At 43.8% G+C, this 26,913-nt stretch overlaps 1 protein-coding gene across 5 annotated transcripts in view; it reads left to right on the top strand.

Annotated features, from left to right (window-relative positions):
• ZRANB3 (zinc finger RANBP2-type containing 3) overlaps positions 1-26,913 on the top strand; it is a 593,631-nt gene that overhangs the window by 107,861 nt on the left and 458,857 nt on the right. For all 5 annotated transcript variants that reach the window (XM_029605377.1, XM_029605376.1, XM_029605378.1 and 2 more), the window contains exon 3: positions 3,033-3,051. In XM_029605377.1, the coding sequence (XP_029461237.1) occupies positions 3,033-3,051 (19 nt within the window). The remainder of the gene's footprint in view (positions 1-3,032; positions 3,052-26,913) is intronic.

Below are 26,913 nucleotides of genomic sequence, written 5' to 3'. Positions count from 1 at the left end.
TCGCTCCATAAGATGCACTTTTTTTCCCCCAAAAGTGGGGGGAAAATGTATGTGCGTCTTATGGAGCGAATATAAAAAAAAACAAACAAAAATCTAACAACCCCCCCCCTGACTCCCCCAAGACCTGCCGACTTAATTTACCGCAACCCCCCACCCTCCTGACCCCCCCAAGACCTGCCGACTTAATTTACCGCAACCCCCCACCCTCCTGACCCCCCCCAAGACCTGCCAAACGTCCCTGGTGGTCCAGCGGGGGTCCAGGAGCGGTCCGGGAACGATCTCCAGGGCGTGGGCCGTCGGCTGCCAGTAATCAAAATGGCGCAGACAGCCCTTTGCCCTCACTATGTCACTGGGACCGCCATTTTGATTACTGGCAGCCGACGGCCCACGCCCTGGAGATCGTTCCCGGACCGCTCCTGGACCCCCGCTGGACCACCAGGGACGTTTGGCAGGTCTTGGGGGGGTCAGGAGGGTGGGGGGTTGCGGTAAATTAAGTCGGCAGGTCTTGGGGGGGTCAGGAGGGTGGGGGGTTGCGGTAAACTAAGTCGGCAGGTCTTGGGGGGGTCAGGAGGGTGGGGGGTTGCGGTAAATTAAGTCGGCAGGTCTTGGGGGGGGGTCAGGAGGGTGGGGGGTTGCGGTAAATTAAGTCGGCAGGTCTTGGGGGAGTCAGGAGGGTGGGGGTTATTAATTTAAAGGGTTAGGATGGGGTTTTTTTGGGGGGGGGGGAGGGGATCCCAGAGAAAGAAAAGTTTTCTGATCTGGGGAGTGGACCGAAATGGCCCTCCCCAGACCCGAAAACAAAATGGGGAGGAAAAAAAAAGCTATGCACTCCCCTAATTTGCTCCATAAGACGCCCAGACGCAGAGCCGGTTTAGCACAATTTTTTTTTTTTTTAATTTTACCCCTCTGAATCCTAGGTGCGTCTTATGGTCAGGTGCGTCTTATGGAGCGAAAAATACGGTACATAGACTACTGTAACTTTCTTTTATTAGGAGTACCTAACCGTCTAATAAAAAAGCTACAACTTCTACAAAATGCCGCATCCATGCTCTGTATAGGATCAGGAAAATGTGATCATATCACGCACTCGTGCTATCTCTACAATCCCAAATTCACTACAAAGCATTAATACTAATACATACAACCATCAATTCTAATAACCCAGGTCTGGCAGCCATAGGACTACAATCATACAAACCACAGAGATTGCTAAGGTCTCAGAATAAAGGATTATTAGCTGTGCCAACATTACTGAAATCTCATCTAACAAAAATAAGAGACCGTGTGTTCTTCAATACTGGCCCAATATTATGGAAGTCACCACCTGAGACATTATGACTGACCCTAGAAAGAAATAAATTCAAAAGTGAACTGAAAACATGGTTATTTAAAAATGCTTATATCCTCATCGTACCGGAAATCAGAACAAACACTAATAAGGACAACTTAAAACTGCCTGTGCTCAGATCAAGCACCAAGACATTAATAAACTAACAATAGAACTAAATAGCCCATCACACCCTAATGACATCAAAATAAAAAATCTAAAACATATCTTATAAACAGCTAACCTCTTATCCCAGTACCTTTAATTAAAATACTAGAACACCCTGTAGATCTGTATCTCATTTATTTACATTGTCAATGTTCATGCCTATGTATAGTATATATGTTATGTGATTACATTAAATCATTGTATAAATCATGCCATAATATGTATATAATGTTGTAAACCGTTGTGATCTTTATTTGGAATGACGGTATATAAAATAAATAAATAAAATAAATTCATGAATATGCATCAGCATGCCCACAGTGATTTGGCCACCTAGCCATCCAAATGCCAGGTACAACTTCCTGGAATCATAGCACCCAATTTAAGTCTCTGAGAATCACTCTAGCTCCTCAAGGGCGGAGCCATGTGCTAGGCTATTAGGTGACTAGATCTGCATTTGTTAGATCTGTTCTGTGGTTCAGTGTATAAGTCACTATCCTTGAACTATCAAATTCCAATTTAAGGTCAACCAAGACATTTTTGCCCTAACATTTGTCCTATTTCCAAAATCAAATGAATTGTTCAGTGACTTAGCTCCTCCTTACACTGTTAACAGTTAGACAAATATAAAGCCTAATCTAATAAGGTGCACACAGTTTTTTTGCCTGCAGTTGTGCACACATTTTATGTGCGTAAACTATACTGATACAGCAAGGAGTTTTTTGCATAAAAAATGTGTGTAAAACTGTTTCTCACCCTCACATGAAAATCCCATGCTAATAAAGATATTAGACATTATGCCCCCCCCCCATTTCCAAATGCAGAGAAGTGCACTCATGTTTTCTTAGTGCTAGAAGCTTAATCCTGGTCAGGGGTGAGTAATGTTTGCACTATGGGGCAGAAGCAGTTCAGGTGCTGGGACTTGTACTCGGCAAAGTCGGCATATGTATGTAGAAAACATGCTTTGTGCACACAAAGCATGTTTTCTCTGTGCCGAAAGCATTTTTGTGTGCATAAATCTGTATTGTATGTGTATAAAACAAGCATAAATCTTGTTCTGTGCATGTAAAAATCCTTTGAAACACACACTTGAGTTAAAATTTCCTGTACTGAGCGCACATTTTTATCTCCCGATGCATTAGCACAGTGTTTACCAACCCTCTCCTGGAGGCACACCTAGCCAGTTGGGTTTTCAGGATTGCAACAATGAATATACATGAAATAGATTTGCATACCCTGAGTTTCCAATGTTTGCAAATCTATCTCATATGCGTATTCATTATAGATATTCTGAAAATCCAGCTGTTAGGTGTCCCTCCAGGAAAGGGTTGGGAAACACTGCATTAGCAATCTATTTGCTTACTGCTTCAGGAGTTAAACTTTTGTTTAGCATCTGCATTAAGAAACTGCGCTGCATTTCAGCGCACAGTGTTAAAACAACACTGTATTTTGTTACTCCTATATTATAGCTAGATGATTGTTAGTTCTTCAAGAATTTTAAAACTAATGCAGTCTTTTCTTTTTTTTTATTTTTTAGATGTATGCTAGCTGATGAGGTAAGTATTATTTGTTTTACATACTTACAATTAACATATGGTATTAATTTCTTTGGAGTTTAGATATGTTGCATAGCCATCTTTAAAGTGCCTATTAGGTGCAGAAAAGCTAGTAGTGGAACCTATATGAAGTGATAAAGATTTGCACGGGACTCTACACAGCATTCCTGTGAAACAGGAATGAAAGAGCTAATCCACCCTTGCTCATTCTACGCTCTAAGAGATCCCTGATTCCAATCATGATCTCCCCACTAACACAATTCCTAGGCTTATCTTTAATCACCTTAACCCTTCTCAACTCTCAGTCGCTCTCTAAAAAATCCCACATGCTCAACGACCACCTCCTGGACACCCAACCGGACATTTGTGCCATTACCGAAACACAGACACAGCCATAATTAACCAACTACCAATACAACAATATGACATCTTCTCTATCCCCAGACCTAAAAAAAGAGGGGGTGGAATAATGTTAATTGCAAAAAAAGAACTGAGACTATCCCAGCAAGCCTTCAAATCGACGACCAAATTAGAAATCGGACTATTCAAATCCTCCCAGCTTCAAATCTGCTTTATTTACGCCCCCCCCCCCCGGGACTCCTAGAATCCGACCCCTCCCCCCTCATCGAAATCACAGCCAAACACATCAACACTAACTCACCTGCTATCATTTTAGGAGACTTCAACATCTATGTTGACTCCCCCTTCCCATCGTCTAATTGCGAAGCCCTTCTCTCATCCCTCCAGGCTATGGGATTCAAACAAATTATAAACAATCCCACACACAAGGCAGGCCACACGCTTGACCTGATATTCACAAATGAAACCATCTCGCCCATCTCCCCACCTTCTTGCACACCCATCCCCTGGTCAGATCACTCATTGATAGTTACAGAATTATCTATAAAACAAAAACAGACCCCCATTGATACTAAATCCACTATCCAGTTCAGGAAACCTTGTTCCATGGACACTCTCAACAACAGCCTTGCCAAAGACCTAATTAAACTGGACCTCTCCGATGCTGATACCGCCATTAACTCCTAGCAAACTATCACACACTCAGTAGCAAACATAATCTGCCCTTTATCTTCAAAAGTCATCAATCCGGCCCGCACGAACAAAAAACCCTGGTTCTCAACTGAATTAAGAAAACTCAAACAAGACCTACAACACAAAGAACAACGCTGGCGGAAAGATCCCACCCCTTCCTCACTGGCTTCGTACAAAACAGCAATGAACTACTATAGGACATCCATTACCCGCACCAAACGAGATTTCTACGCCAAAAAAATACATGGCTTCTTATACGACCCAAAAACTCTGTTCTCATATGTTGCAGCCCTTACCACCCCTATGCCCCCCACCTTCCCATAAGAAGAAGCCCAAAACAAATCCACAGAGTTGGCAATCTTCTTTGACAACAAAATCAAAAATCTACTTGCCCCCCTGGCAACATCCAACACTTCTTCAAACCCCTTGCAACCACCAAGCCAAAATCCTTCACCAACTATCCACAAACAGACGCTAGAATCTCTTGAACCTACATCATCCCTGGAAATAGAATCGATAATCAAGAAAATGAAACCTTCTTCACACCCACTGGACCAAATACCGACCAAACTCCTTCTCACCATTCCTAACACCATTGCTAAACCCCTGGCAGACATCATAAATTGCTCCCTAAATCAAGGATCTGTCCCTGATTTCTTAAAAATTGCTTCGCTTGAAACCCTTACTAAAAAAACCCAACCTGGACCCAGCCAACCCTGTAAATTTCTGCCCCGTCGCAAACTTACCTTTTATTGCCAAGCTAATGGAAAAGCTTGTCAACATCCGACTCACAGACTACCTTGACTCTCACAATATTCTCTACCCTTCTCAATTCAGATTCAGGAAACGCCTAAACACAGAATCCCTCTTTCTTTCTCTAACGGACAACATCCTGATGGGCCTTGACAAGGGACAATCATACCTTCTAGCCCTACTCGACATTTCCGCGGCTTTCGACACGGTAAACCATTCTATCCTCATCAACCGTCTAATGGAAATAGGCATCTCTGGCTCTGCACTGCTCTGGTTCAAATCCTTTCTGAACAACAGGCACTACAACATTCAAGAAAAAACTCAAGACGTGGCTGTTCACGCAGGCCTCTCCTAACTCCAACATTATTTAACTCCCATCAATCAACTCGCTTCGCTAGTATTAGCGTTAATAGCCACCTCTTACAATGTTATTTATACAATGTTATTCATACTGATATATAATTATCTGATCTCCATTTTCCTTCTCACTCCAAGTTATTGATTTCCTTGTTATATGTAACTGCTTTTCTGCACTATTGTTCAAATTGTAAAGTTTTATTATAACTGCACCCCTGTTTCTTGTGAACCAGCATGATGGGACTACTGTCTTGAATGTTGGTATATAAAAAACTTAAATAAATAAAAAATAAATAAAATAAATGACAAAGAATCCCACCCCATTCCTTCAAACCAAGGAGTACCTCAGGGTTCTTCACTTTCCCCTACCCTGTTCAATATATATCTACTCCCTTTATTCCAGCTACTCAATAGCCTCAACATCACCTATTTTATATACGAGGACGATGTGCAAATCTTAATCCTCATCTCGGACCTCATCTCCTCTACTCTAAATTTGTGGAATAACTGCTTACACGCCATCAACCTTCTTCTCTCGAGTCTCAACCTGGTCCTTAATACGTCCAAAACAGAACTACTGGTTATCTCCCCTAACGACAACAACCCCTTCGCCAACAATGCAATCATTCTACTAGCAAGCCAGGTCAGAGTCCTTGGGGCCACCCTTGACTCTAGAATGAATTTCAAAAAGTTCATTAACACTACAACCAAAGAATGCTTCTTTAAGCTACAAGTCCTGAAGCAGCTAAGACCGCTCTTCCACTTCCAGGATTTCCGTTCAGTGCTTCAAGCCATACTGTTTTCAAAGATCGACTATTGTAACGCTCTATTACTCGGTCTCCCCGCCTCTTCCACTAAACCTCTACAGATGCTGCAAAACGCAGCGGCCAGGATCCTTACAAACACACGTCGTAAGGACCACATCACACCAATCCTAAAAATCCTACACTGGCTACCCATGCAATATAGAATACTCTTCAAGGCTCTCACCATCATCCACAAATCCATCTACCAGCAATCCACACTCCAACTCGGCATCCCTCTCGAACTGCATACTTCCGCTAGGCCGATCAGAACCGCCTACAAAGGTTCGCTCAAGGCCCCCCCCAACAAATCCTCAGACCACAACTCGATTCACAAGCGAGCACTTTCGACAGCAGGTCCGCTCCATTGGAATTCGCTTCCCCCAGATATACGCCAGGAACAGTGCCATCTCTCCTTCCGAAAGAAACTGAAAACCTGACTGTTCACACAAGCTTAGCGATGAAGGAACCTCGATCAACCAACATTGACTCTCACCCTTCGACCTCTTTCCTATTCTCTCCCCCTCCCCGTCTCCTGTCCCGCCCCGTTCCAGTCCCTACTCTAACACCACGCCCCCCGCCCCCCCCGCTCACCTCCCCTGTCTCCTCCTACCATAGGATTTATTATGTTAATATCCACCTAGGATAAATCTCTGTTTATGTCTCGCTACTATATTGTTTTTCGTTGATTATTTTATCGCTCTCCAGTTATTATCTGTTAAAATAATAAAAGATTACCTTGGGATATACTGTTACCTGTATATCCCAATTTAGCACATCATTTATTTTTAGTTATTTCCTACATGTATCCACGTTATTTGACGAGTTACTGTTGTCTATATCATATTATCTTATTTTATTATTTATTTTATTATATTTTAGTTATTTACTACATTTATTCACATTATTTGACGAGTCACTGTGGTCTATTTAATATATATATTCTTATGTTCAGAAACTCCGTTTATTGTAACGCCTTACCGCGACAGTTTTGTTTTATGGAAACCGACCTGATTTGATTTTTGTATCAAGAATGTCGGTATATAAAAATTCTAAATAAATAAATAAAATATCTTTCCTGTCTTCCATCTCCCATTTTCTCGCTCCCTGTTTAATGTAACTTTTTACCTTCTACTTAGTTGTTATTTGGTTTCCCACGGTACGATAAGACCTTGTCTTGAGTATCGGTATAGTAAAAGAATTTAAATAAATAAATAAATAAACAATTACAAAGTAACCTTTCTTGTAGACAGTGGTTCAACTGTATCCCCTTTTTAATGAAGGTGTCTTTCATATGACTCATTTGCATTTCACAAAGTATCTTTCTTGAAGTTCAACTCTATTGAAAGGGTTTTATTGTTTCATTACAAGCACTCTGTATATATTTTGGTAATGTTTTATGTTGATATTTATGATATTTATGCATGCTATAAATGCATAAGAGTTTAGAAGTGGTATGAATGAGGAGTGATTGACTAGGACAATCTATATAAATAAAAATGTTAAATAGTTTGTACCAAATCGCTAATCTCAGCAACCACTTAACCGATTGCGTTCAAATTTGGACACAAGTTTCACCTCACATACAGCAAGGATCTTCTACACTTACATTACATATATGTCACACCGGGGGCTGGTAAAAAAGTTTTAAAATTTGGTTCCACAAAACAGCGATATCTGATGGACGTAAGCGGAAGCTCTTACACCTTGCACAAACGCTCACACCCCACACACACATGACCAATGTTTGCGATTCACACACCCTCCGAGCAGACACAAATCCACTCTCCTCACACACCCCCGCACACATGCCAATTGTACTTATTTCAGACACCCTCAAAAAAACACACAAAAACCCACTAAATACCAGTATGCTACACCGGGAGGCCACTCACATGCCACATGTTTGCAATTCCCACACCCTACGAACTCTCACACAAACACCCTCCTCACACCCCTCACGCACATGACTTTTCTACTTACTGCCCTCAACCTCCGAACGCACGGAAAACTGCAGAATAGTTTGGGCTGCTCCAGCAGGGGGGACAACACCTCTCCGGGACACATCGCATACACTACGGCTGTCGGCTGCCAGCAATCAAAATGGCGCCGACGGCTCTTTCCCTTACTAGGACACTCGGGAACGCCAATAGTGGCAGTAGCCCATGTGACATAGTAAGGGCGAGGGCTCGTCGACGCCATTTTCTGAACTGGCAACGGCGCACCTTCGCCCTTACTATCTGAGCGAGACGACCGCTCCCATTGCTCCACCTCGAGGGCCCGGCGCCAATACTTCCATGCCGGAACGAACGCCCGCTCCACCGACTACCATTTTTGAAAGGTATCGTCGGGCCTGCAGGGGGGGGGGGGGCGTGGGGATGTTCTTGCATCCATGTTCGGGGGGGGGGGGGGCCAGGGGGCAGTTCCGAGATTCTGCAACTCTTGTGGGTTAGTCTATTTTGCCGGCCGGGGGGGTGGGGCAAGAGGGAGGGGGTGGAGGCTTATATAAACACAATGTTTCTGTGGGGATTACTTTGGGGTGCAAAGGGGGAGGGCACACACACACACATACACAAAATGTGCACCATCTCCAAAAGGTTACAAAACAGCCCTCACCAGGTGGGGAGTCACTGAGGTGACAGTGAGGGGAGGGAGAATGAGGAGGGAGGTAACTGTCAGGGGAAGAAGAATGAGGGGAGAGGTGAGTGTGAGGGGACAGAGTTGGAGTGGGGACAGGGGAGAGAAGGGGGGGGGTAGTGACTGAGCTAAATGAGCAAGGGGAAGGGGCAGGGAGGGCAAAGAATCTGACTCAGCCACTGCAACGCATGGCAGGGGTCCGCTAGTTGATAAATAATATGTGTTTGAATAGTTTTGATATTGTTTGTCATTGTGTAATAAAGCTTGCAATATTAAGCATCTTAAATCATTTAAAACATTAGTGGCGTTACTTACCCTATTTTAGGGTTCTCTGATGGATTTACTATTTTAGGTACCCATATATCATTTTTATTTAAAGCCTAGATCAAATATACTGTAAAAGTATTTAATATATTTGCTTTCTTCTAATCCTCCTCTTCATTAATCTCATCTTCCTCTTCAATTCTTACTATTCCCCCTATAGTCTGTCTATTTTCATCTTATATAGCTAAAAGTGGATCTATATACGGATAACAACCAACAAGGACTGAATTACATAGTCTGGGTAAACAAATAAACATGGGTGTAGCTTGCTTATTGCGGCGGTTACTACCCCTAACTAATTAAGCTAGATATTTCACTTAGATGCAGTTCCAACACTGCTCTCTACATTAATGGTGAGGGTGGAAGGGAAATAGAACCAAAAGGTTACCAAGAGCCAAGAGTAACAGATAAGTATGAGAAAAAAAAAAGTGTGAAAGCTTGCTGGGCAGACTGGATGGGCCGTTTGGTCTTCTTCTGCCATCATTTCTATGTTTCAAATAAGCGTGGGAGTAGCTTGCTTATTGCAGCAGTTACTACCCCTAACCAATTAAGCTAGATACTTCTCTTAGATGCAGCTCCAGCACTGCTCTCTACATCAGTGGTTCTCAACCGGTGTGTCGCGACACACCAGTATGTTGCCAAGAACACGCAGGTGTGTCGCCACACTTCCCGGTCTCCCGCTGACCCAGCTGCTCCCCGGTCCTCCTCCGCCCGGGTTTAAAATGCTGTCAGCCCGGGCGGAACGTGGCAGGACAGCTGGAGTCAGCGGCACCGGCATCAGCATGGTCTCTTCTTCCTGCTGCTACCCCCCCCCCCCCCCCCCCCGCAGCATGAAGAGGAAGTGTTGAGCATCGGGTGCGTGCGCGAGAAGAAGAGACCATGCTAGTGTGGACAGAATCGGCCTGAAGAACAGAACAGAGGCGTGGTTTGAAGAATGTGCAGCGCGACTCGGAGGAAAATGAGAAGAGCGTCAACCCCCGCAGCCGATGGGACTTCTCCTTCGCGAGGGCTGAAAATGAAGGAGGTTAGGGTTGGGAGGAGGCTCCTGCTGCTGCTAGTTCCGGGGGGGGGGGGGGGGGAGAGAGAGAGTGAATGAGCAAACATGTGTGTTTGAGATCCTGTGTGTGTGAGTGAGATAGCATGTATGTGTGTGATTGAGAGCCTGTATATGTGAAAGAGAGTATGTCTGTGATTGAGAAGCCTGCCTGTGAGAGAGAGAGCATTAATGTAAGTTTACGATTGGGAACCTGTATGGGTAAGTTTGTGATTGAAAACCTGTTTGTGTGAAAGAGTATGTGTGTATGATTGAGATCCTTTGTGTGTGAGAGAGATCATGTTTATGTATGATTTAAGAGCCTGTGTGTATAAGAGAGAAAGCATGTGTGTCTGTGTGTGATTGAGAGCCTGTGTGTAAATGAGAGAAGAGCATGTTTGTAAGCATGTGAATGAGAGCCTGTGTGTGAGAGAAAAAGACAGCATGTATGTGTGTGATTGAAAGCCTGTGTGTGTAAGCGTGAAAAGATAGACAGCATGTGTGTAAATGTGTAACTAAGAGCCTATATAAGTGAGAGAAAAAGCATGTGCATATGTAAGTGACTGAGAGCATGTGTGTATAGGTGTGTAATTGAGAGCCAGTGTGAGTGAGAGCGCTGGTATGTGACTGAGAGAGAGGAGAAAGTTCCAAGCTAACCACCCCTCCTCCTGCTAATTCAAAACAATCTCAGGACACCTGGATATCAAACGTTTCCAGGTATGCAGAGCAAAATAATTTTTGTAACCTTATTTTTCATTACTGGGTCTTTGTGTCTGCTAATATTGAAATATTTTATTCGTATCTAGAAATTTTTTATATGAGTTTTTAATTATTGGATATTCCACTCATCAGCTGTTTCAAAATAATCTGTTCTTTTTGTTAGTATGGTTTTACTGCTACTGATTTTATATTTCTTGATTTGTTTTATAAGGATGGGTGATGTTTCTTTTTTCCTTTATTACACTGCATACAGACACTCTGGCTTGTTGCAGTTTCCAATTCAGTTTTTTCTGCATGCTTCTAGTTATGCATTTTGGTCTCTTTATTCTTTGTTAGATGAGGGTCAACACATGTGATTTAGGTGAGGTTTTCTGCTGGCGTGTAGTTTCTTTGTAGGGCTCTATAGCAGCCTGACTTGGTCCGTTTTCCTAATAGGATGTTACGTTTAGGCAGTGGTCAGGTGTCGTGAACACCACCTTCAGGAGTGACTCCAGGTGGAGAGAGACAGGGATTGCTGGGAAGGAATGCGATGCAGGCAGGCGAGTATGGAACTGGGTGATGGCTGTGATATGTATAGCGGAGTACTGGCTGGCAAACAAAGTCAAAGTCCAGGCAGGGTCAAGACAGGCAAACACAGGAGTCCACAACCAGGCAACCACACAAGAACCTTATTGCAAGGCTGAGGGCCCGAAGGCCACACACACACACAGCAAGGCAGAGGGCCCGAAAGCCACACACATACAGCAAGGCTGAGGGCCCGAAGGCCACACACACACACAGCAAGGCAGAAGGCCCGAAGGCCACACACATACGGCAAGGCAGAAGCACGAAGGCACACACACACACACAGCAAGGCAGAAGCACGAAGGCCAGGTAGCAAGGCAGAAGCCCGAAGGCAGGTAGCAAGGAGGCTAGAGTAGGGAGCCCAAACGAGCTTGATGCCGAAGTACTGGAGTCTTGGGAAGGCAGGGTTATAAGGACAGTCCAGGACATAGAGTAGCTGACTAGGACGGGTTGAGTCAGCCAGGGGAGTCTGCTCTTGAGGGACCCCTGGTGGTGAGGTGGTTGCACAGCAGCACGCCGTAACATAGGAGATGTATTGGTGTCTTAAGGCCTGGTGTAATATTTCAATGTTGCCTTTTCTTAGGTAAGGTGGTTACTGTTTAAGTGCTGGAAATTGGTGCTGTTTTGGTGTGGGATGTTTACTATTTATGCAATTTCTGTTCAGACAGAATATGTATCTTTTCCTTGTGTCATTTTAAACAATAAAAATAATTACCGGACCTTTACTTTTTATTTCCGCCATGAATTGTAATGAGCAGTGTGTCACACATGTGCGCATGGTCTGTCAGGTGTGTCACGATGGGGAAAAGGTTGAGAACCACATCTCTACATCAGTGGTGGGGGTGGAAGGTAACTAGAACCAAAAAGTTACTAATAAGGGCCAAGAGTAATAGATAAGTATGAGGGAAAAAAAGTGTGAAAGCTTGCCTGGCAGACTGGATGGGCCATTTGGTCGTCTTCTGCCATCATTTCTATGTTTCTATGATATTTTATTCCTTCTTTAATGACTAGACAACATATGCTTCTCTCTCAGCCTTTGTCTAATTGTCCTTCCTGCCTCCCTTTGCTTCTCCTAGCAATTTCACTATCCATTCTCTGGGTTTTTTCTTCTTTTTTTTTTCTCTTAATTTTTATCCTCCTTTGATGAACTATAGTGGTCTGTTTACTTTGTAGCCTGTGTTAATAGGCATGATACGATTTATTGACATTTCAGTGCTCCTTTTTATTATCTGTGGTTTCTCTTAAATCCCTTAATCCTGTTGAGGCTTCCTTAATATAATCATTAATTTTCTCAGAATTATCCCTTATGAAACCTAGGACCCTTGTTCTGATATAGTTTGGTTCAGATTTAGTGTTTACACTGATCCACACAGTATGGTGGTCTATTGACCCTAGACTGTCCCCTAACATAATGTAACTTCTTCCATTTGTCAGGGTTACCTTGTCACAAGTGGGCTTCCCATCTAGTTATTTGAGAAAGATTCCTTGCAAGGATTCCAGTCTTCCCCTTCTTCTAATTGTCCCGAGAGCTAGCATGCTCCAATCTTCATTGGTTAAGCAGTTGTTTATATCCTGTAATAAATGCCTTTGCTTTCTTGCAGCAAGGACTTCAGAATCCAGTTCTCACTGTGGAATTATCAAGCCACTGTGGAATCACAGGAAATCAGGAGCCGTGTCATAGTAGGGAAGAGGACTGACTAGGGACATGTTTCTCTTTTTCCTCCTTTTGCCTACTGATCCATCTTCTCCCCCCAATCCCCTCTAGGTCTTTCCCTTCTCCCTCACCCTCTTTGCTCCAATCTCTTTTCCTTCCTTTGGCAATCCTTTCTTCCCTCCCCAAACCATCACCCCTACTCGCTGATCTGGGTTATATAGGAGGCGAGAGAACACCTGCAACTCACTATGCATTTTTGTTATCCAGAAAGTGAAGACCCGAGCTGTTTTTATCAGTCTTCTGGGTCTAGCCATACTCAAAGAGGGGGGAATTGCTATATTCTAGAATATTAGCCTGTACGAAATGTATAGCAATTCCCCCTCTTTGAGTATGGCTAGACCCAGAAGACTACATTCTCAAATCAAATGTACTGCACTTATCTAAAAACAACACTGAATATGCTCTGATTGGTCAGTATGAAGAGTATATATTGTTATGTGCATTGCTGGACAAACTGAGTAGTGAGGTGTCCACACGATTGATGTAAACCTGTGCTACTCCGAGGAACAAAATAGTTTGTTCCTAACCCTCCCTTTTTGTCTTTGTCTCTGTCTTTCTCTAATTAAAAGCCTCAAGTTACATACTTGAGGCTTTTATTTACAACTTATTTACAAGGTTACAAACTTGTAACCTTGTAAATAAGTTGCTGTAAGTTAAATCCCCCTCTTCTCACCTCCAACTCCCAGCTATTTATTTCCCTGTTTTATTGTAACTGTCACTCTCCTTACAATCCTCTTGTTACAGTTGTTTGAGTTATCTCTTTTCTTGCACACTTTGTTAAATGTAAACCGGTTTGATGTGATCCATGTCATGAAAGCCGGTATAGTAAAAATAATAAATAAATAAATACTGCTGCAGTAGTTTCTTTAGAATCAACACTTTGCACCTGAAAAACAATCACTCTTTGAATTGTGGGGCATTATAGGAGCAAATCTGTCTCCATAAAGTCTCCATACAACAAATAGAGGGTGGGGGTGGCGGGATTTGACGTAGGGAGTGAGAGAGAAAATGAGCTGGAGGTGAAAGGAAGGAGAATGCAGTGGGGAGAAGGATAATGGGGTGGGACACTACTCCAGCCCCTGAATCCAGATGCTCCTCCTCCTTGTCTTAGATTCTGTTCTCTTTTTCTTTTCTCCTACCCCCCAACTCCAGAACTTTTCTTCCCTGCCCCTTCCAGAACCTCCATACTCTCCCTTCTTTTTTCCCATTAATAAGCAGGCTGAGTAGGATTAAATGGTTAATTTTCTAAATGGAAAAGGGTAAACAGTGGAGTGACTTAGGGATCTATACTTGGATCGGTGGTTTTCAATATTTGTATACATGATCAGGAAAAGAATATGACGAATGAGGTAATCACATTTTCAGGTGATACAAAATTATTCGGAGTTGTCAAATTACAAGTGGATTGTGATAAATTGCGGGAGGACCTTGCAAGACTGGAAGATTGGGCACCCAAATGGCAGATGAAATTCAGTGTGGACAAGTGCAAGGTGATGCATATAGGGGAAAAATAAACCATGCTGTAGTTATATGATTTTAGGTTCCACATTAGGAGCTACCACCCAGGAAAAAGATCTAGGTGTCATAGTGGATAATACATTGAAATCGTCAACTCAGTGTGTTGCAGCAGTCAAAAAAGCAAACAGAATGTTAGGAATTATTAGGAAGGGAATGGTGAATAAAACGTAAAATGTCTTATCCCAGGACAAGCAGGATGCTAGTCCTCACATATGGGTGACATCGGTAATGGAGCCCTATACGGAAAAACTTCTGTCAAAGTTTCTATGAAACCTTTGACTGGCACCCAGAGTGCCTACTGAGCATGCCCAGCATGCCATGATATTCTCTGCCACAGGGGTCTCCCTTCAGTCTTCTTTTTTCCGCGGAGCTGTTAGCCTCGTGGTTAAATTGGAGTCCTGTGGTGATTTTTCACTACACTTTAAAACTTTTTGGAAAAAGTTAGAAAAACTTCCTACCGCAAGGGTCTCCCTTCCTTACCATTGCGGTAAGTTTTTCTTCTTCATTTTCGTCGATTCCATACCATTTTTCCAAGCCATAGTCGTCGACGGCTGTCCGATTAAAATGGCTTCGGGTTTTAAGAAATGCCCGAATTGTACCAGAAATATGTCCATAACGGACCCGCACCAGGAATGTATGCTCTGCCTCTGCGAAAAATACGACGTCAGGTCCTGTAATTTGTGCACCGAGATGACATCGAAGGGACGTCGGCTCTGGGTGGAGAAGATTGAGTACCTTTTCAAGATTAAATTGCTCCCAACAGCATCGATGTCCGCCCAGTCGTCTCCCTCTGGGTCGATACGTCAGGTAATCCTTAAAAAACGACTTCCAGGTGAGGCCGGAGATGCTTCTACTCCCTCCCCCTCGCCATCGTCGAAGGCGTCCACATCGGGCAGTGAGAAGTCGAAAGAAAAGCATCGACACCGGTGCCTGCCACGTCATCGACGGAATCGGCCTCCTCCGCTAAGAAACCTCGGCTGAGCGCGGAGTCTCCGAGGCCTACGATTCCAGGGCGATCCCCACCGATACCGGTGCAGGGTACCGTACCTCCTCAGGGCTCTGAGGAGGTACCGGCATCGCCATCACCGCCTCCCCCCATAGCTGCTCTGATTCCATCAGCTATGCGGGCAGAACTTGATGGATATATCCGTCAAGCCGTTCGACAAGCACTCCTTGACACTATGCCATTACAGCCATCGGCACCGACTTTGCCATCGACACCAGCTCTGGTGCCATCGGAGCAGTTACCGTCGATGCCGATGTCACCATCAATTCCGCCACCGATGCCATCGATTCCGGCGTCGATTCCACCAATGACTCCGTCGATGCCAGCCTCAGAGCTATCTCTTTTCCAACCTCTGATGCAGAAACTGGATACTTTAATCGATGCCATGTCCAGGAAGCCGCAAGACATCGATGAAGAACCCATTCCAGGACCTTCAGGAGTTCCTAGGCCTCACCAGCCACAGTCTCCTCTATTCCCAACAATCCCAAAGGTTCCCACATCGATACCTGCTAGGCCACTGCCAATGTTGCACCCAAGGGATACGGGTACAGATACTGACACAGATATCTCTTCAGAAGAAGATATGCTTTCTGAACCATCACCTCCCGAGGACCGTAGAAAGTCTCCTCCAGAAGACTTATCATTTTCCAACTTAAGTCTCCTCCGGAAGACTTATCATTTTCCAACTTTGTAAAGGACATGGCGGAGACTATCCCTTTCCAACTACAGTCTGAGATAGATTCCAGACAAAAAACACTGGAGGTTCTACAATTCGTAGATCCTCCAAAGGAGATTTTGGCTGTGCCAGTGCATGAAGTACTACAGGAACTCATGTACCGAATGTGGGAACATCCTGGATCACTTGCATCGGTCAACAAGAGATCAGATGCGACGTACCTGGTTCAACCAATTCCTGGATTCCAAAAGGCTCAGCTACCTCACCAATCCGTGGTAGTTGAGTCCACTCAGAAAAAAGCTAAAAGAGTGAAAACTCACTCCTCCATGCCACCAGGAAAGGATAATAGATTCCTTGATAATTTAGGACGTAAGGTATTTCAAGGATCTATGTTGGTATCTCGAATTGCTGCTTATCAACTCTTCATGAACCAGTACCAACGTAATCTCTGGAAGCAGGTCCAGGAGCTTACCCAGACACTCCCTGATCAGTACCAGGAAGCCTTTTTTCAACTGGTGTATAAAGGCCTAGAAGCAGGCAAGCATGAGGTTAGGGCAACTTATGACAGTTTTGAAACTGCATCTCGTCTCTCAGCTTCAGGTATTACAGCTCGTCGATGGGCCTGGCTTATGGCATCAGATCTGAGGCCAGAGGTACAAGAGAGACTGGCCGACCTTCCTTGTCTTAGAGACAATCTTTTTGGAGACAAGGTAAAAGAAGCAGTCGCCACGTTAAAAGAACATACAGAGACTCTAAAGCAGCTCTCCTTAATACCTCAGGAGTCTCAACCTCCTTCCAGGAGACTTTCCAATCTCATAACTTAATCCCAACTCCTACTACATCCAACCTGCTGTGATTTTCGGCTGACTCATTTACAACAACAATACTTCACCGTTGTTTCACTACAAAATGACAGCCTCTAGCTTGCTAATCACCCATATGTGAGGACTAGCATCCTGCTTGTCCTGGGATAAAGCAAAATTGCTTACCTTGTAATAGGTGTTATCCCAGGACAGCAGGATATAGTCCTCACGAAACCCACCCGCCACCCCGCGGAGTTTGGTCCGAAACGTTTTATTATTTTATTTTTTGGCTAACGCTAATTGCTACAAAACAGACTGAAGGGAGACCCCTGTGGCAGAGAATATCATGGCATGCTGGGCATGCTCAGTAGGCACTCTGGGTGCCAGTCAAAAGTTTTATAGAAACTTTGACAGAAGTTTTTCCATATAGGGCTCCATTACCGATGTCACCCATATGTGAGGACTACATCCTGCTGTCCTGGGATAACACCTATTACAAGGTAAGCAATTTTGCTTTAATGCCATTCTGGTCACCACATCTCAAAAAGATATAGTTGTACTAGAGAAGGTACAGGAAAGGGCAAGCAAAATGATAAAGGGCTCCCCTGTGAAGAAAGGCTAAAGAAGTTAGGGCTATTCAGCTTAGAGAAGTGACAACTGAGGGGGGATATGATAGAGGTCTATAAAATCATGAGAGGTCTAGAATGGGTAAATGTGAATCTGTTATTTACTCTTTCAGATAATAGGAGGACTATGGGGCACTCCATGACGTTAGCAAGTAGCACATTTAAAAATAATGTGGAGAAAATTCTTTTTCAATCAACGCACAGTTTAGCTCTGGAATTTGTCAGAGTTAGTATAGCTGGGTTTAAAAAAGGTTTGAATAAGTTCTTTGAGGAGAAGTCCATTAACTGCTATTAATCAAGTTGACTTAGGGAATAGCCACTGCTATTACTGGCATTAGAAGCATGGGATCTATTTAATGTTTTGGGTACTTGCCAGGTACTTTTAACCTGGATTGGCCACTGTTGGATACAGGATGCTGGTCTTGCTGGACCCTTGGTCTGACTCAGTATGACAACTTCTTATGTTCTTATGACCTGAAATCTGATGTTTTTGAAACCTTAAAGACATTGACATAATAAAATCCATCAACCCATTGAACGCATTTGTTAGTAAATTTGGAGGAGAATAAACTAAACAACGAACCCAATCCTGGGCTGTTATCGGGAGCGCTTCAACCAAGGAGGAGACCACTAACAGTAGCTGACAGAGTTTCAGTTTCTTACTGTAAATTATTAGCAATCCCCAACCCATTTTGTGGGGGGCAAGCCTGCTAGATGTTGTAATATCCCCTTGGACAGGCATCATTTAACAGGATCACATTAAACTCATTGTTAGAACCACGGGCCCCTGACCCAAGCGACAGACCCACCCAGCCCCAGCTTCAGCCCCAGGACAGGATGCCACCATCGCATGCCTACAATCAGATCCAGGCAGCATGCGCCTTTGGCGCATGGGTACGTACGTAAAGTACACTCACTGGCGCGAAACCCCCAGAATTGCTCCTCGATGACATCATCTGCCAGCCCTTTTTAGGTCCTTCCTCTTGGCACCCCTTTCTTTGGCAACAAGTCTTCTGAGATCCTCGTTCACTCTGCTAGTTGCTGCTCCTGGTTGCTCTCATTCCTGTGGTGCCCTCTCTGTGTGTTCCTGTGCCTTGCCTGCCTCCTGAACCTCATCAGTGTTGTTCCCTTGTTCTCTCCTGTTTATCTTCTGCCTGCTCTTGACCTGGACTTGGACTTACCAGATTGCTGCCTATACCTGACCCCTTTTTGGACACATCACTTGCTGACTGATGCCTGCCCTGACCTTGGCTTGTATCCCAGTTTATGCCACGGTTTGCACTTGGACTCTGCTGTCTTTAGCCAGCCCTGAGCATTGCTTGGACTGTGAACTGTGTTTCTCGGACAACTCCTGGGACCCACCTAAGTCCTGCCAGTCATCAAAACCTAAGAGCTCAACCTGCGGGTAAGATGGTTGATATAAGCGAAGCTCCTGCCTGTCCCACCTCAGATATGTCCACCTGCTGCAGTGTGTCTTATTGCAGCCCAAGAGTTCACAAACGCTAACAGTTTGCTGAGGCCATTGATCTGATGGGCTTAGCAGCCCTGCAGGCTGTTCCCAGCTTAGCGTCTCCGGTTCAGCAGCAACAAGGTGTTTTGGATCAAGTTACCGTAATTGTGGATAGGCTTGCCGCATGCATGGATGATCTTGCAGTGCCAGCTCCTCCTCCTGTTCCTGCTCTAGCAGCACTTCCTGTTCCCCAGCTGCCTCTTCCACTTGGTTTCAACCTTTGTGAGTGTTGGATGTTCATCACCCAGTACCAGATGCAGGTGAAGAGTGGGACCCTTCAGGTCCCACTCTTCACCTGCAATAAAACTAAAGTTACATTTATCCTGTCCCTGCTAGGGGGCATGGCTCTGGCTTGGGCTTCACCCTTTTGAGAACGAGAGGATCTCTTGCGAGATGATCTGGGGCCAGTTTTTACAAGCCTTTCGCCTTGTTTTCGACAAACCTGGGCGCTCCACATCCGCCACTTCTGAACTGCAGGTCCAACAGGAGTCTCATACTGTGAGAGAATATGCGGTACATTTCAGGACATTGGCCTCTGAATTACAATGGGGTGAGGACAGCCTCATGGCTATCTTCCAACAGGGCCTTGCCGACTCCATTAAGAATGAACTAACTGGGAGGGATCCACCTGGTACCCTGGAAGACCATATTCATATGGCCATTCGTTTGGACTTAACGTTTCCAAGAGCATGCTAAGGGGTGGGCCCCATGCAAGCCACCCTGTACACCTGGCTTCCAGAATCCAGTTCTTCCAGCCTGAACCCTGGAACCTCGGGAGCTGTCCGAAGAACCCATGCAGGTGGACCGCCTGTGAATCTCCTGTGAAGTATATCAGCACCATTGTCAGCTGCTCCTAGACACTATGTAGTCCCCTGCCCTCTTAAGTCGGGAAACTCCTGGCCCTAGGCATGCTGGGAGAAGCTACCCTAGGTCCCTCAAGCTCCTTTCCCCAAATCCTTCTTCCTGTTCCTTTCACGTTGGGCAATAAGCGGATATATTTCCAGGCCTTCTTGGATACCAGCACTGCCGGAAACTTCATTGAGGAAGGTAACATATGAAAATTCCATATCCCTACAGAATTCTCCTCTCACAGTTTCCTTGGTCTCAGGTGAGGCCCTACCAGGGAGGATTACCTGAATTATGGCACCGCTAACAGTCTATTGGCCTTTTACATCAGGAGCATCTCCAATTTCATGTTTTGCCCATGGCAGTTAATTGGGCAATCCTGTGGTTCTCATAGCTAGTCCACCACCAACTGGGGAACCCTCCAGTTGACAATCTGGGGGCACCATCTGCCATGAATGTGCCTATTCCCTGTCTTAACTACGACCATCTGTCTAAATTGTTCCCTTCCCACCGTGCCCAATCTACCCGCTTCATATGCTGACTTAGATGTATTTAGCAAGGGGAAAGCCAAAACATTTCACCCACATCAAGAGTATAATTGTCCTATAGACGTGTTCCCCAATACGAAAACTCCCCAGGGAGAGTGTACCCAGTGTCAGCCCTGGAAAATGAAGCTGTGACCCTTCATATCCGTGACAACCTAGCAAGGGGCTTCATCAGACCTTCCTCATCCCCTGCAGGAGTGGGGTTCTTTTTCATGGGGAAAAATAATGGCTCCTTGTGCCCCTGTATTGATTATTGGGAGCTCCGTGCCATTAGCAAGAATAATGGTTACTCCCTAACACTTATCACTGAACTTTTCGATCAGCTCAGAGGGGCCCAGATTTTCATGAAACTAGACCTGAGAGGAGCGTACAATTTGATCGGTATCCAGGAGGACAATGAATGGAAAACCACTTTTAACATATGAGGCAGGCACTATGAATATTTAGTGATGCCCTTGATGCGATACCCATCGCGAATGCCGGTATAGAAAAACTTAAAATAAATAAATAAATAAATAAATAATACTCCTATGGTTTTCCAGGCCATGATGAACGACATCTTCCGGGATGTTTGTGCTCTCATGTTGTCATATACTTGGACGACATTCTTGTGTTTTCCAGGACGTTGGACCAACAATGAAGACACGTTCTGGCAGGACCTGCAACAACTCTGGGAACATCTGCTCTACACTAAGTTGGAGAAGTGCTCCTTTCACCAAGATTTACTGCCCTTTTCAGGGTACATTCTTTCCTGAATGGGGCTGCAGATGGAACCTGACAAATTGAAGGCCATCCAGGAATGACCACAACCAGTGAGGCTCAAAGTGACTACAGTGATTCTTGAGCTTCGCTAACTATTACTGGCAGTTTGTTCATGGATTGGCCTCTTTGGCGGCTCCATTTACAGCCCTAAGAAAGGTGCTGATGCCCGTAATTGGACACTAGATGCGGTTCAGGCCTTTCAGTAACTTAAATAGGAATTCACCAAAGATCCATGTTTGTGGCACCTGGACCCCACTCTGCAGTTTTTTCTCGAGGTAGATGCTTCCACCCTCAGGGTAGGGGCTGTCCTTCTGCAACATGATGATGCTGGAAGCCTGGTGACTTGTGCCTAATTCTCCAGGAAGTTCTCCCCACCGGAGAAAAATTATACCATTACGGACCGCAAACTTCTTGCTATTAAACTGGCCCTTGTAGAGTGGCACCATCTCTTAGAGGGAGCCAGACACACAGTGACTATCTTTATTGACCATAAGAACCTAGAATATTTAGTGCATGCTCAACATCTGAACCCAGGCCAGATGGTCCCTGTTTTTTTAGCCGATTCAATTTTGACCTTAGGAAGACACTTTGTCTAGCTCCTTCGATACCGAGAGCTCCCCAGACCCACCCCGTAATGTTATTGATCTGGCTAAGATCGCTATCGCTGCTGCCACCACATACCTGTGGGGAAGATAGTGGTTACCCAATGCCTGCAGGAACTAGTTTTCAGGTGGGCCCATGATTCCCTTTGGCAGGACATCCAGGGTTCCAGCACAATATGGAACTTCTATCTCACTACTACTGGTGGCCAAAATGGAAACAGGACATCAAGCGGTACGTGGACTCTTGTCTCATCTGTACAGCAAACAAGAGTTCCCAAACCCGACCCTGGGGATTGCTTCAGCTCCTACTAGCCCCCAAAGAACCATGGTTTCATCTGGCCACCAACTTTGTTACCGACCTTCCCCCATCTGTGGACAACAACATGATTTGGGTAATCATGGACAGATTATCCAAGATGGCCCATTTCGTCCTGCTGCCAGGCCTCCTCTCAGCCCCGGAACTGGCTCATTTGTTTGTACCACAATACAGAAGCCAAATCCCCTCGTTAATAAAAATAGTCAAACATAGAGAGGAAACAATTCATTTGTTATCAACCACCTCCATATATATTTAAAACATTGAGAACAATGTCATCAGACCTTAGTGCATTAGATTTTTAATCCACTGTCTCTCGCCACGCAATGGGCCACAAACAGCATCAGCAGTTTTTCGCACTCTACTATAATCATTTGATGTTGTACCTCATGTTATAACCACCCATTAAGTTTTTTAATCAAATCAATTTTAATATATAACCCCAAATTTTTTATTTTTATTTTTATTAAATTGTATATTTTATTATATTAAAATACTTAGCTCCCACTGTAGCATTCCAAACACTGCCCCAACATGGACCATGTTTCGGCTGTCACCACCTTCATCAGGGGACACCTTGTATATGCAGATCATCAAGACGCCTCATTTAATTTTGCATTAATCCTAAAATAAACAGAACATTAAAACCACATCCTCACTCTACCAATCATTAACCAAACACATACAGACTCCCAATATGCCAAACAATACCGGTTCTTTACTTAGTATGACACAGATGTTCCTCTAGAAATCTTATTTTATTTTTAATTTTATTTTTATTCCATCACACAGTATAAATGGCGCCACGGCATTCAAACTGACACCTTCAAACTGCGACCTGCTCGTGGAACAGGGAGCATTTCAGAGAATGCTACCCTGGAGGTTCTGGATTTAAGTTGTCTACCTAAGAGCCTAAATTTAGCTTCCAGAACCTCCCTCCCACATTTTCCTATGTCATTGGTGCTCACATGTACCACGACAGCCGGCTCCTCCCTAGCACTGTCTAAAATCCTATCTAGGTGACGCGTGAGGTCCGCCACTCAATGCAAAAGACTGGAAAGCCCCCCTCTTGCTGCTGGACTGCTGCCTTCATCTTAGTTTTATTGAGTTCCTAGTTAAGTTTAGGATTCTAAGGGAGTTGGAATGAGAGTACTTTAAATTTACAGGTGAATTTATTAATTAATCAGCTAGTGTCCTACAAGGGGATGATTAAACTTTCAATAAGGGCTGGTACAATAGTATGATTTAGATAAGACCCTGATTGATTTTTAATGAGAAAGTGTCTCGTGCCTAAAAATCAAGGGTTGAGAGGGTGGGAAAGACAGACACTAGAATTAACTATCTCTGGCTTGCTTATTACCTCAGACACACACAAACTCTAAAGAATATATCCCTTAATTTCACCTTTCACCAAACTTTTATAAGCCCAAAAATTTCTGAAAGCTATACTTACCAATCCTCTTTAACCACTGTTAAATGAATCTTCACTCAATTAATTGAAGGGTTTGAGATTAGCTTCCGGTCTTCTTCTTCTGCAAAGGGTGCGGGGCCTCTGGAAGCTGGGGCTGTGGAAGTCAATCCCTGGATCGCTTGCGGTGACCTCTGGACTCCTCTCCCGGGTGATGCTGGGAGCAGTATGCAGATGAGCCTTCTGGTCATCCTCTACTGCAAAGCTGGAGCTCTCACACTATTTGTAGCAGGTTTACAAGCCCTTAGCCTCTGCTCAGACTCTTTATTCCACCCTCCTCTAAATACCTAAATTCTTTAGAAAGGTGAACACTAATTTATTTCATCTTCCACCCTTACTATGCTTTTTTTTTCCAATCTGTTGCCCCATCATAGTTTATCTGTGGATTCAAACTCATCCTTGGCAGGATTCACTGTTGATCAGATGTAGAATTCTCTGGACACATCACTGTTTGCTGTCCTTGGCCATACGCATTATTTTTCTTGAGAGCCTTGTGCTAGTAGGGTATCTCCTCTTCCTAAGTGGAGAGGTAGCATGCCATGTAATTGGGTGCTACAATCTTCATTTCAGCAGATCAACTCTCATTGTGTCACCTCCTTTCTCATTTGGCAGTGAGAGAGCCCAGCTGCTTGTCTAGAACTCCATGCAAGTTAAATATTGTAGAGTCCTGCTGACCAGCTGGTCTTTGAAGCTAATTTTAACTGCTATTCCTGGGCATCCATCTTGGAATTGAATAACAAGCCTGGATTCTATTGTGGATGATTCAGATTCCTCCCTTCCAACCTGCTTGATTTTCTCTCAGGGTATGGATAGCTAGCAGCTCCTACCGGTCCTATTTTTTTAGACACACTTAAATGGGTGTCATGGGCTTCAGTGGATTGAGTCACACTGGCTTGGAGCCTAATCCCTAACTTTTAAGGGATCAGAAAAGGAACAAAGGATCAGTGCTGCATACTAACAGAAAAAAGTGCCGCACTGTGCCAGCCTAAGCACCACTGCGAACAAACTAATGAGGCTGGGTCAGGGACTTTCCTGTTGAACTTTTTTGGTACTGCTACTGACATGCCTGTTTCAGATTACTCTGCAAACTGTTGCAATGTCCACTGTCTCTGGTCATTCACCAACATGACTCTGCTGACCCTTCTTTGTTTCTCCATTGATCCAGAGCATCTGCATAGGGGAGAGGTTACCTTGCCTTAAAGTACAGATTGCATTTTTCAGAAATATTCATCTTGTAAGTAATTTTCTTTTTGTGGACAACTAGTGCAAGGTATTTCAGATGTGTCATGTGGCACCCAGATTAAAAGAAAGCAATGTCTTCAATTAAGACAGAGGATTTTAGACCTGGGGGCTACTTTTTACCTCAGGTTTCCTTGAAACTATGTTGTCCATCAAAGGAACACATTTATTTTTGTTGATCCCTTACATTTACAAACTTTTATTTCAGGTAAGGGAGTGAGTTAATTTGAATTTAGGAAGAATTAATATGTAAGGTGATGGCAAAGAGTAAATTCAGCATCGTAATTACTCTCACTCTCCTTTACTTTCTGTTATTTTTTTTCTTTTTCTCCCCCCTTTTTTCCTTATTAGAATTGATGAGGACATTGCTGATACTATTATTTACATTATTTGTAAATTGATGTCTTGTTTTTCTTAAGATTTCAATAGAAAATTTAATAGGGAAAATAATAAAAAAAAAAAGTACAGACTGCAGGTGTGTTGCCATCTTTTTAAGGTATACCTAAGCCTGTGATCCTTCCTTCTCCCTACCCACTGACACACTCTGTGCCGGGAAAAGAGGTGAAAGCAGGAAGGTGGGGAGGGCACCCTGGACACTGTCCCTATTGTGCAGTCCCTAGGACAGCACAAAGTAGATGGATTTTCCTGTTAATACATTTCAATTCATATGAATAATAAAAACCTAGTAGGTCATTCAAAATTCTTGTAGTTCTGGATGATTAGCAGTTCTTTCTGTAACTTCAGAACTGAAAACATTGTCCCCATGCTGATAATGATAATTATGAACTGTAACATAACATTATTTCAACTACCAATATTTATTGCGAAGTTCAGTAGGAAAGACATTTTTATCTTTTATTGCTGTATCCATTCACATTATATGCATGTAGTATAATCATACTTATATTATTTTAGCATACAAGCTTTCATGTGTAGTTTGAAGATTGGTTGCAAAATGACTTTATCCAGTGACCTGCTCTATCTCATAGTTTACACTTTTTTTCCCCTTTGCTGAATTAAGCTAGTTTCTTGTCAAAATAATTGAATAGCTTTCTTTTACATTTTAGCAAAAATATGGATCTTTAATTTAGAAATCATCTACCTTATTGGATGTATTTTTTTCGGCAATACTTCAACTTTTTAGTATTCATATTTAGTCTGTCACTTCTGTTAGGTAGAAAGCTAATTGCCAACATTCAGGTCTTGCTGACTAAATTTTTTCCAGGTCCCGGTATTGTATGTTGGCATATGAGTGACATAAAGTGGTTCTGATTGTACTGACTGATGAAATATATGTGCACATTCTTAATTTAAGTGTAAGTTTTAGCTGACTTGTTAAATGGTGTAATGTTTTCATTTTTATGGGTCATCAGTGGAGTTTTTACCACACTTTTTCAGAAATTATATAAACCTGCATCATTCCTTTATCTAAGCTTGGGATTTTATCCTAACTTTTGATGATTCAGATCAAGCTAAATACAAATAAACAAATTTCTGCACTGAAAATTTAGGCAGTTAGCTCCCCAGGGAAACAGAAGGGCATTGGAAAGGGCATTCTAGAATAAGCAGGATGGTAGTCCTCACAGATGGTTGATATTTTCAGATGGAGCCAGGCATGGAAAACTTGTCAAAGTTTCTAGAATTTTGACTAACACACTGAGCATGCCCAGCATACCACTATTTGCGCTTCCACGCGGAGTCCCCCTTCAGTCTCTTTTTTTTCCACAGTGTTAGTTGCCTCGCGGTGGTGGAGCTCTTATAGTATTTTTTCTTCAACTTTCTTACCCGGTTTTCCAGTGTTTTCAGCGTCTAGTCCCTCTTCTCTGGTTGGTGTCCCTCTGGCGGTGTGATAGGTTTGATTTTGCCTTTCATTGCGGTCGATTCCCGGCATGTCGCTCCTCGGTTGGCTGCTGGCCTTCGACCTCTCACTGGCTATTTTTCATAGCGTCGTCCAGTTTTCAACGGTGTCCCCAGTTCCCGTGGACCA

Source organism: Rhinatrema bivittatum, chromosome 6, assembly GCF_901001135.1.
Source record: "Rhinatrema bivittatum chromosome 6, aRhiBiv1.1, whole genome shotgun sequence".
Taxonomy (NCBI): Eukaryota; Metazoa; Chordata; class Amphibia; order Gymnophiona; family Rhinatrematidae; genus Rhinatrema; species Rhinatrema bivittatum.
This window is presented reverse-complemented; position numbering and strand designations above follow the sequence as displayed.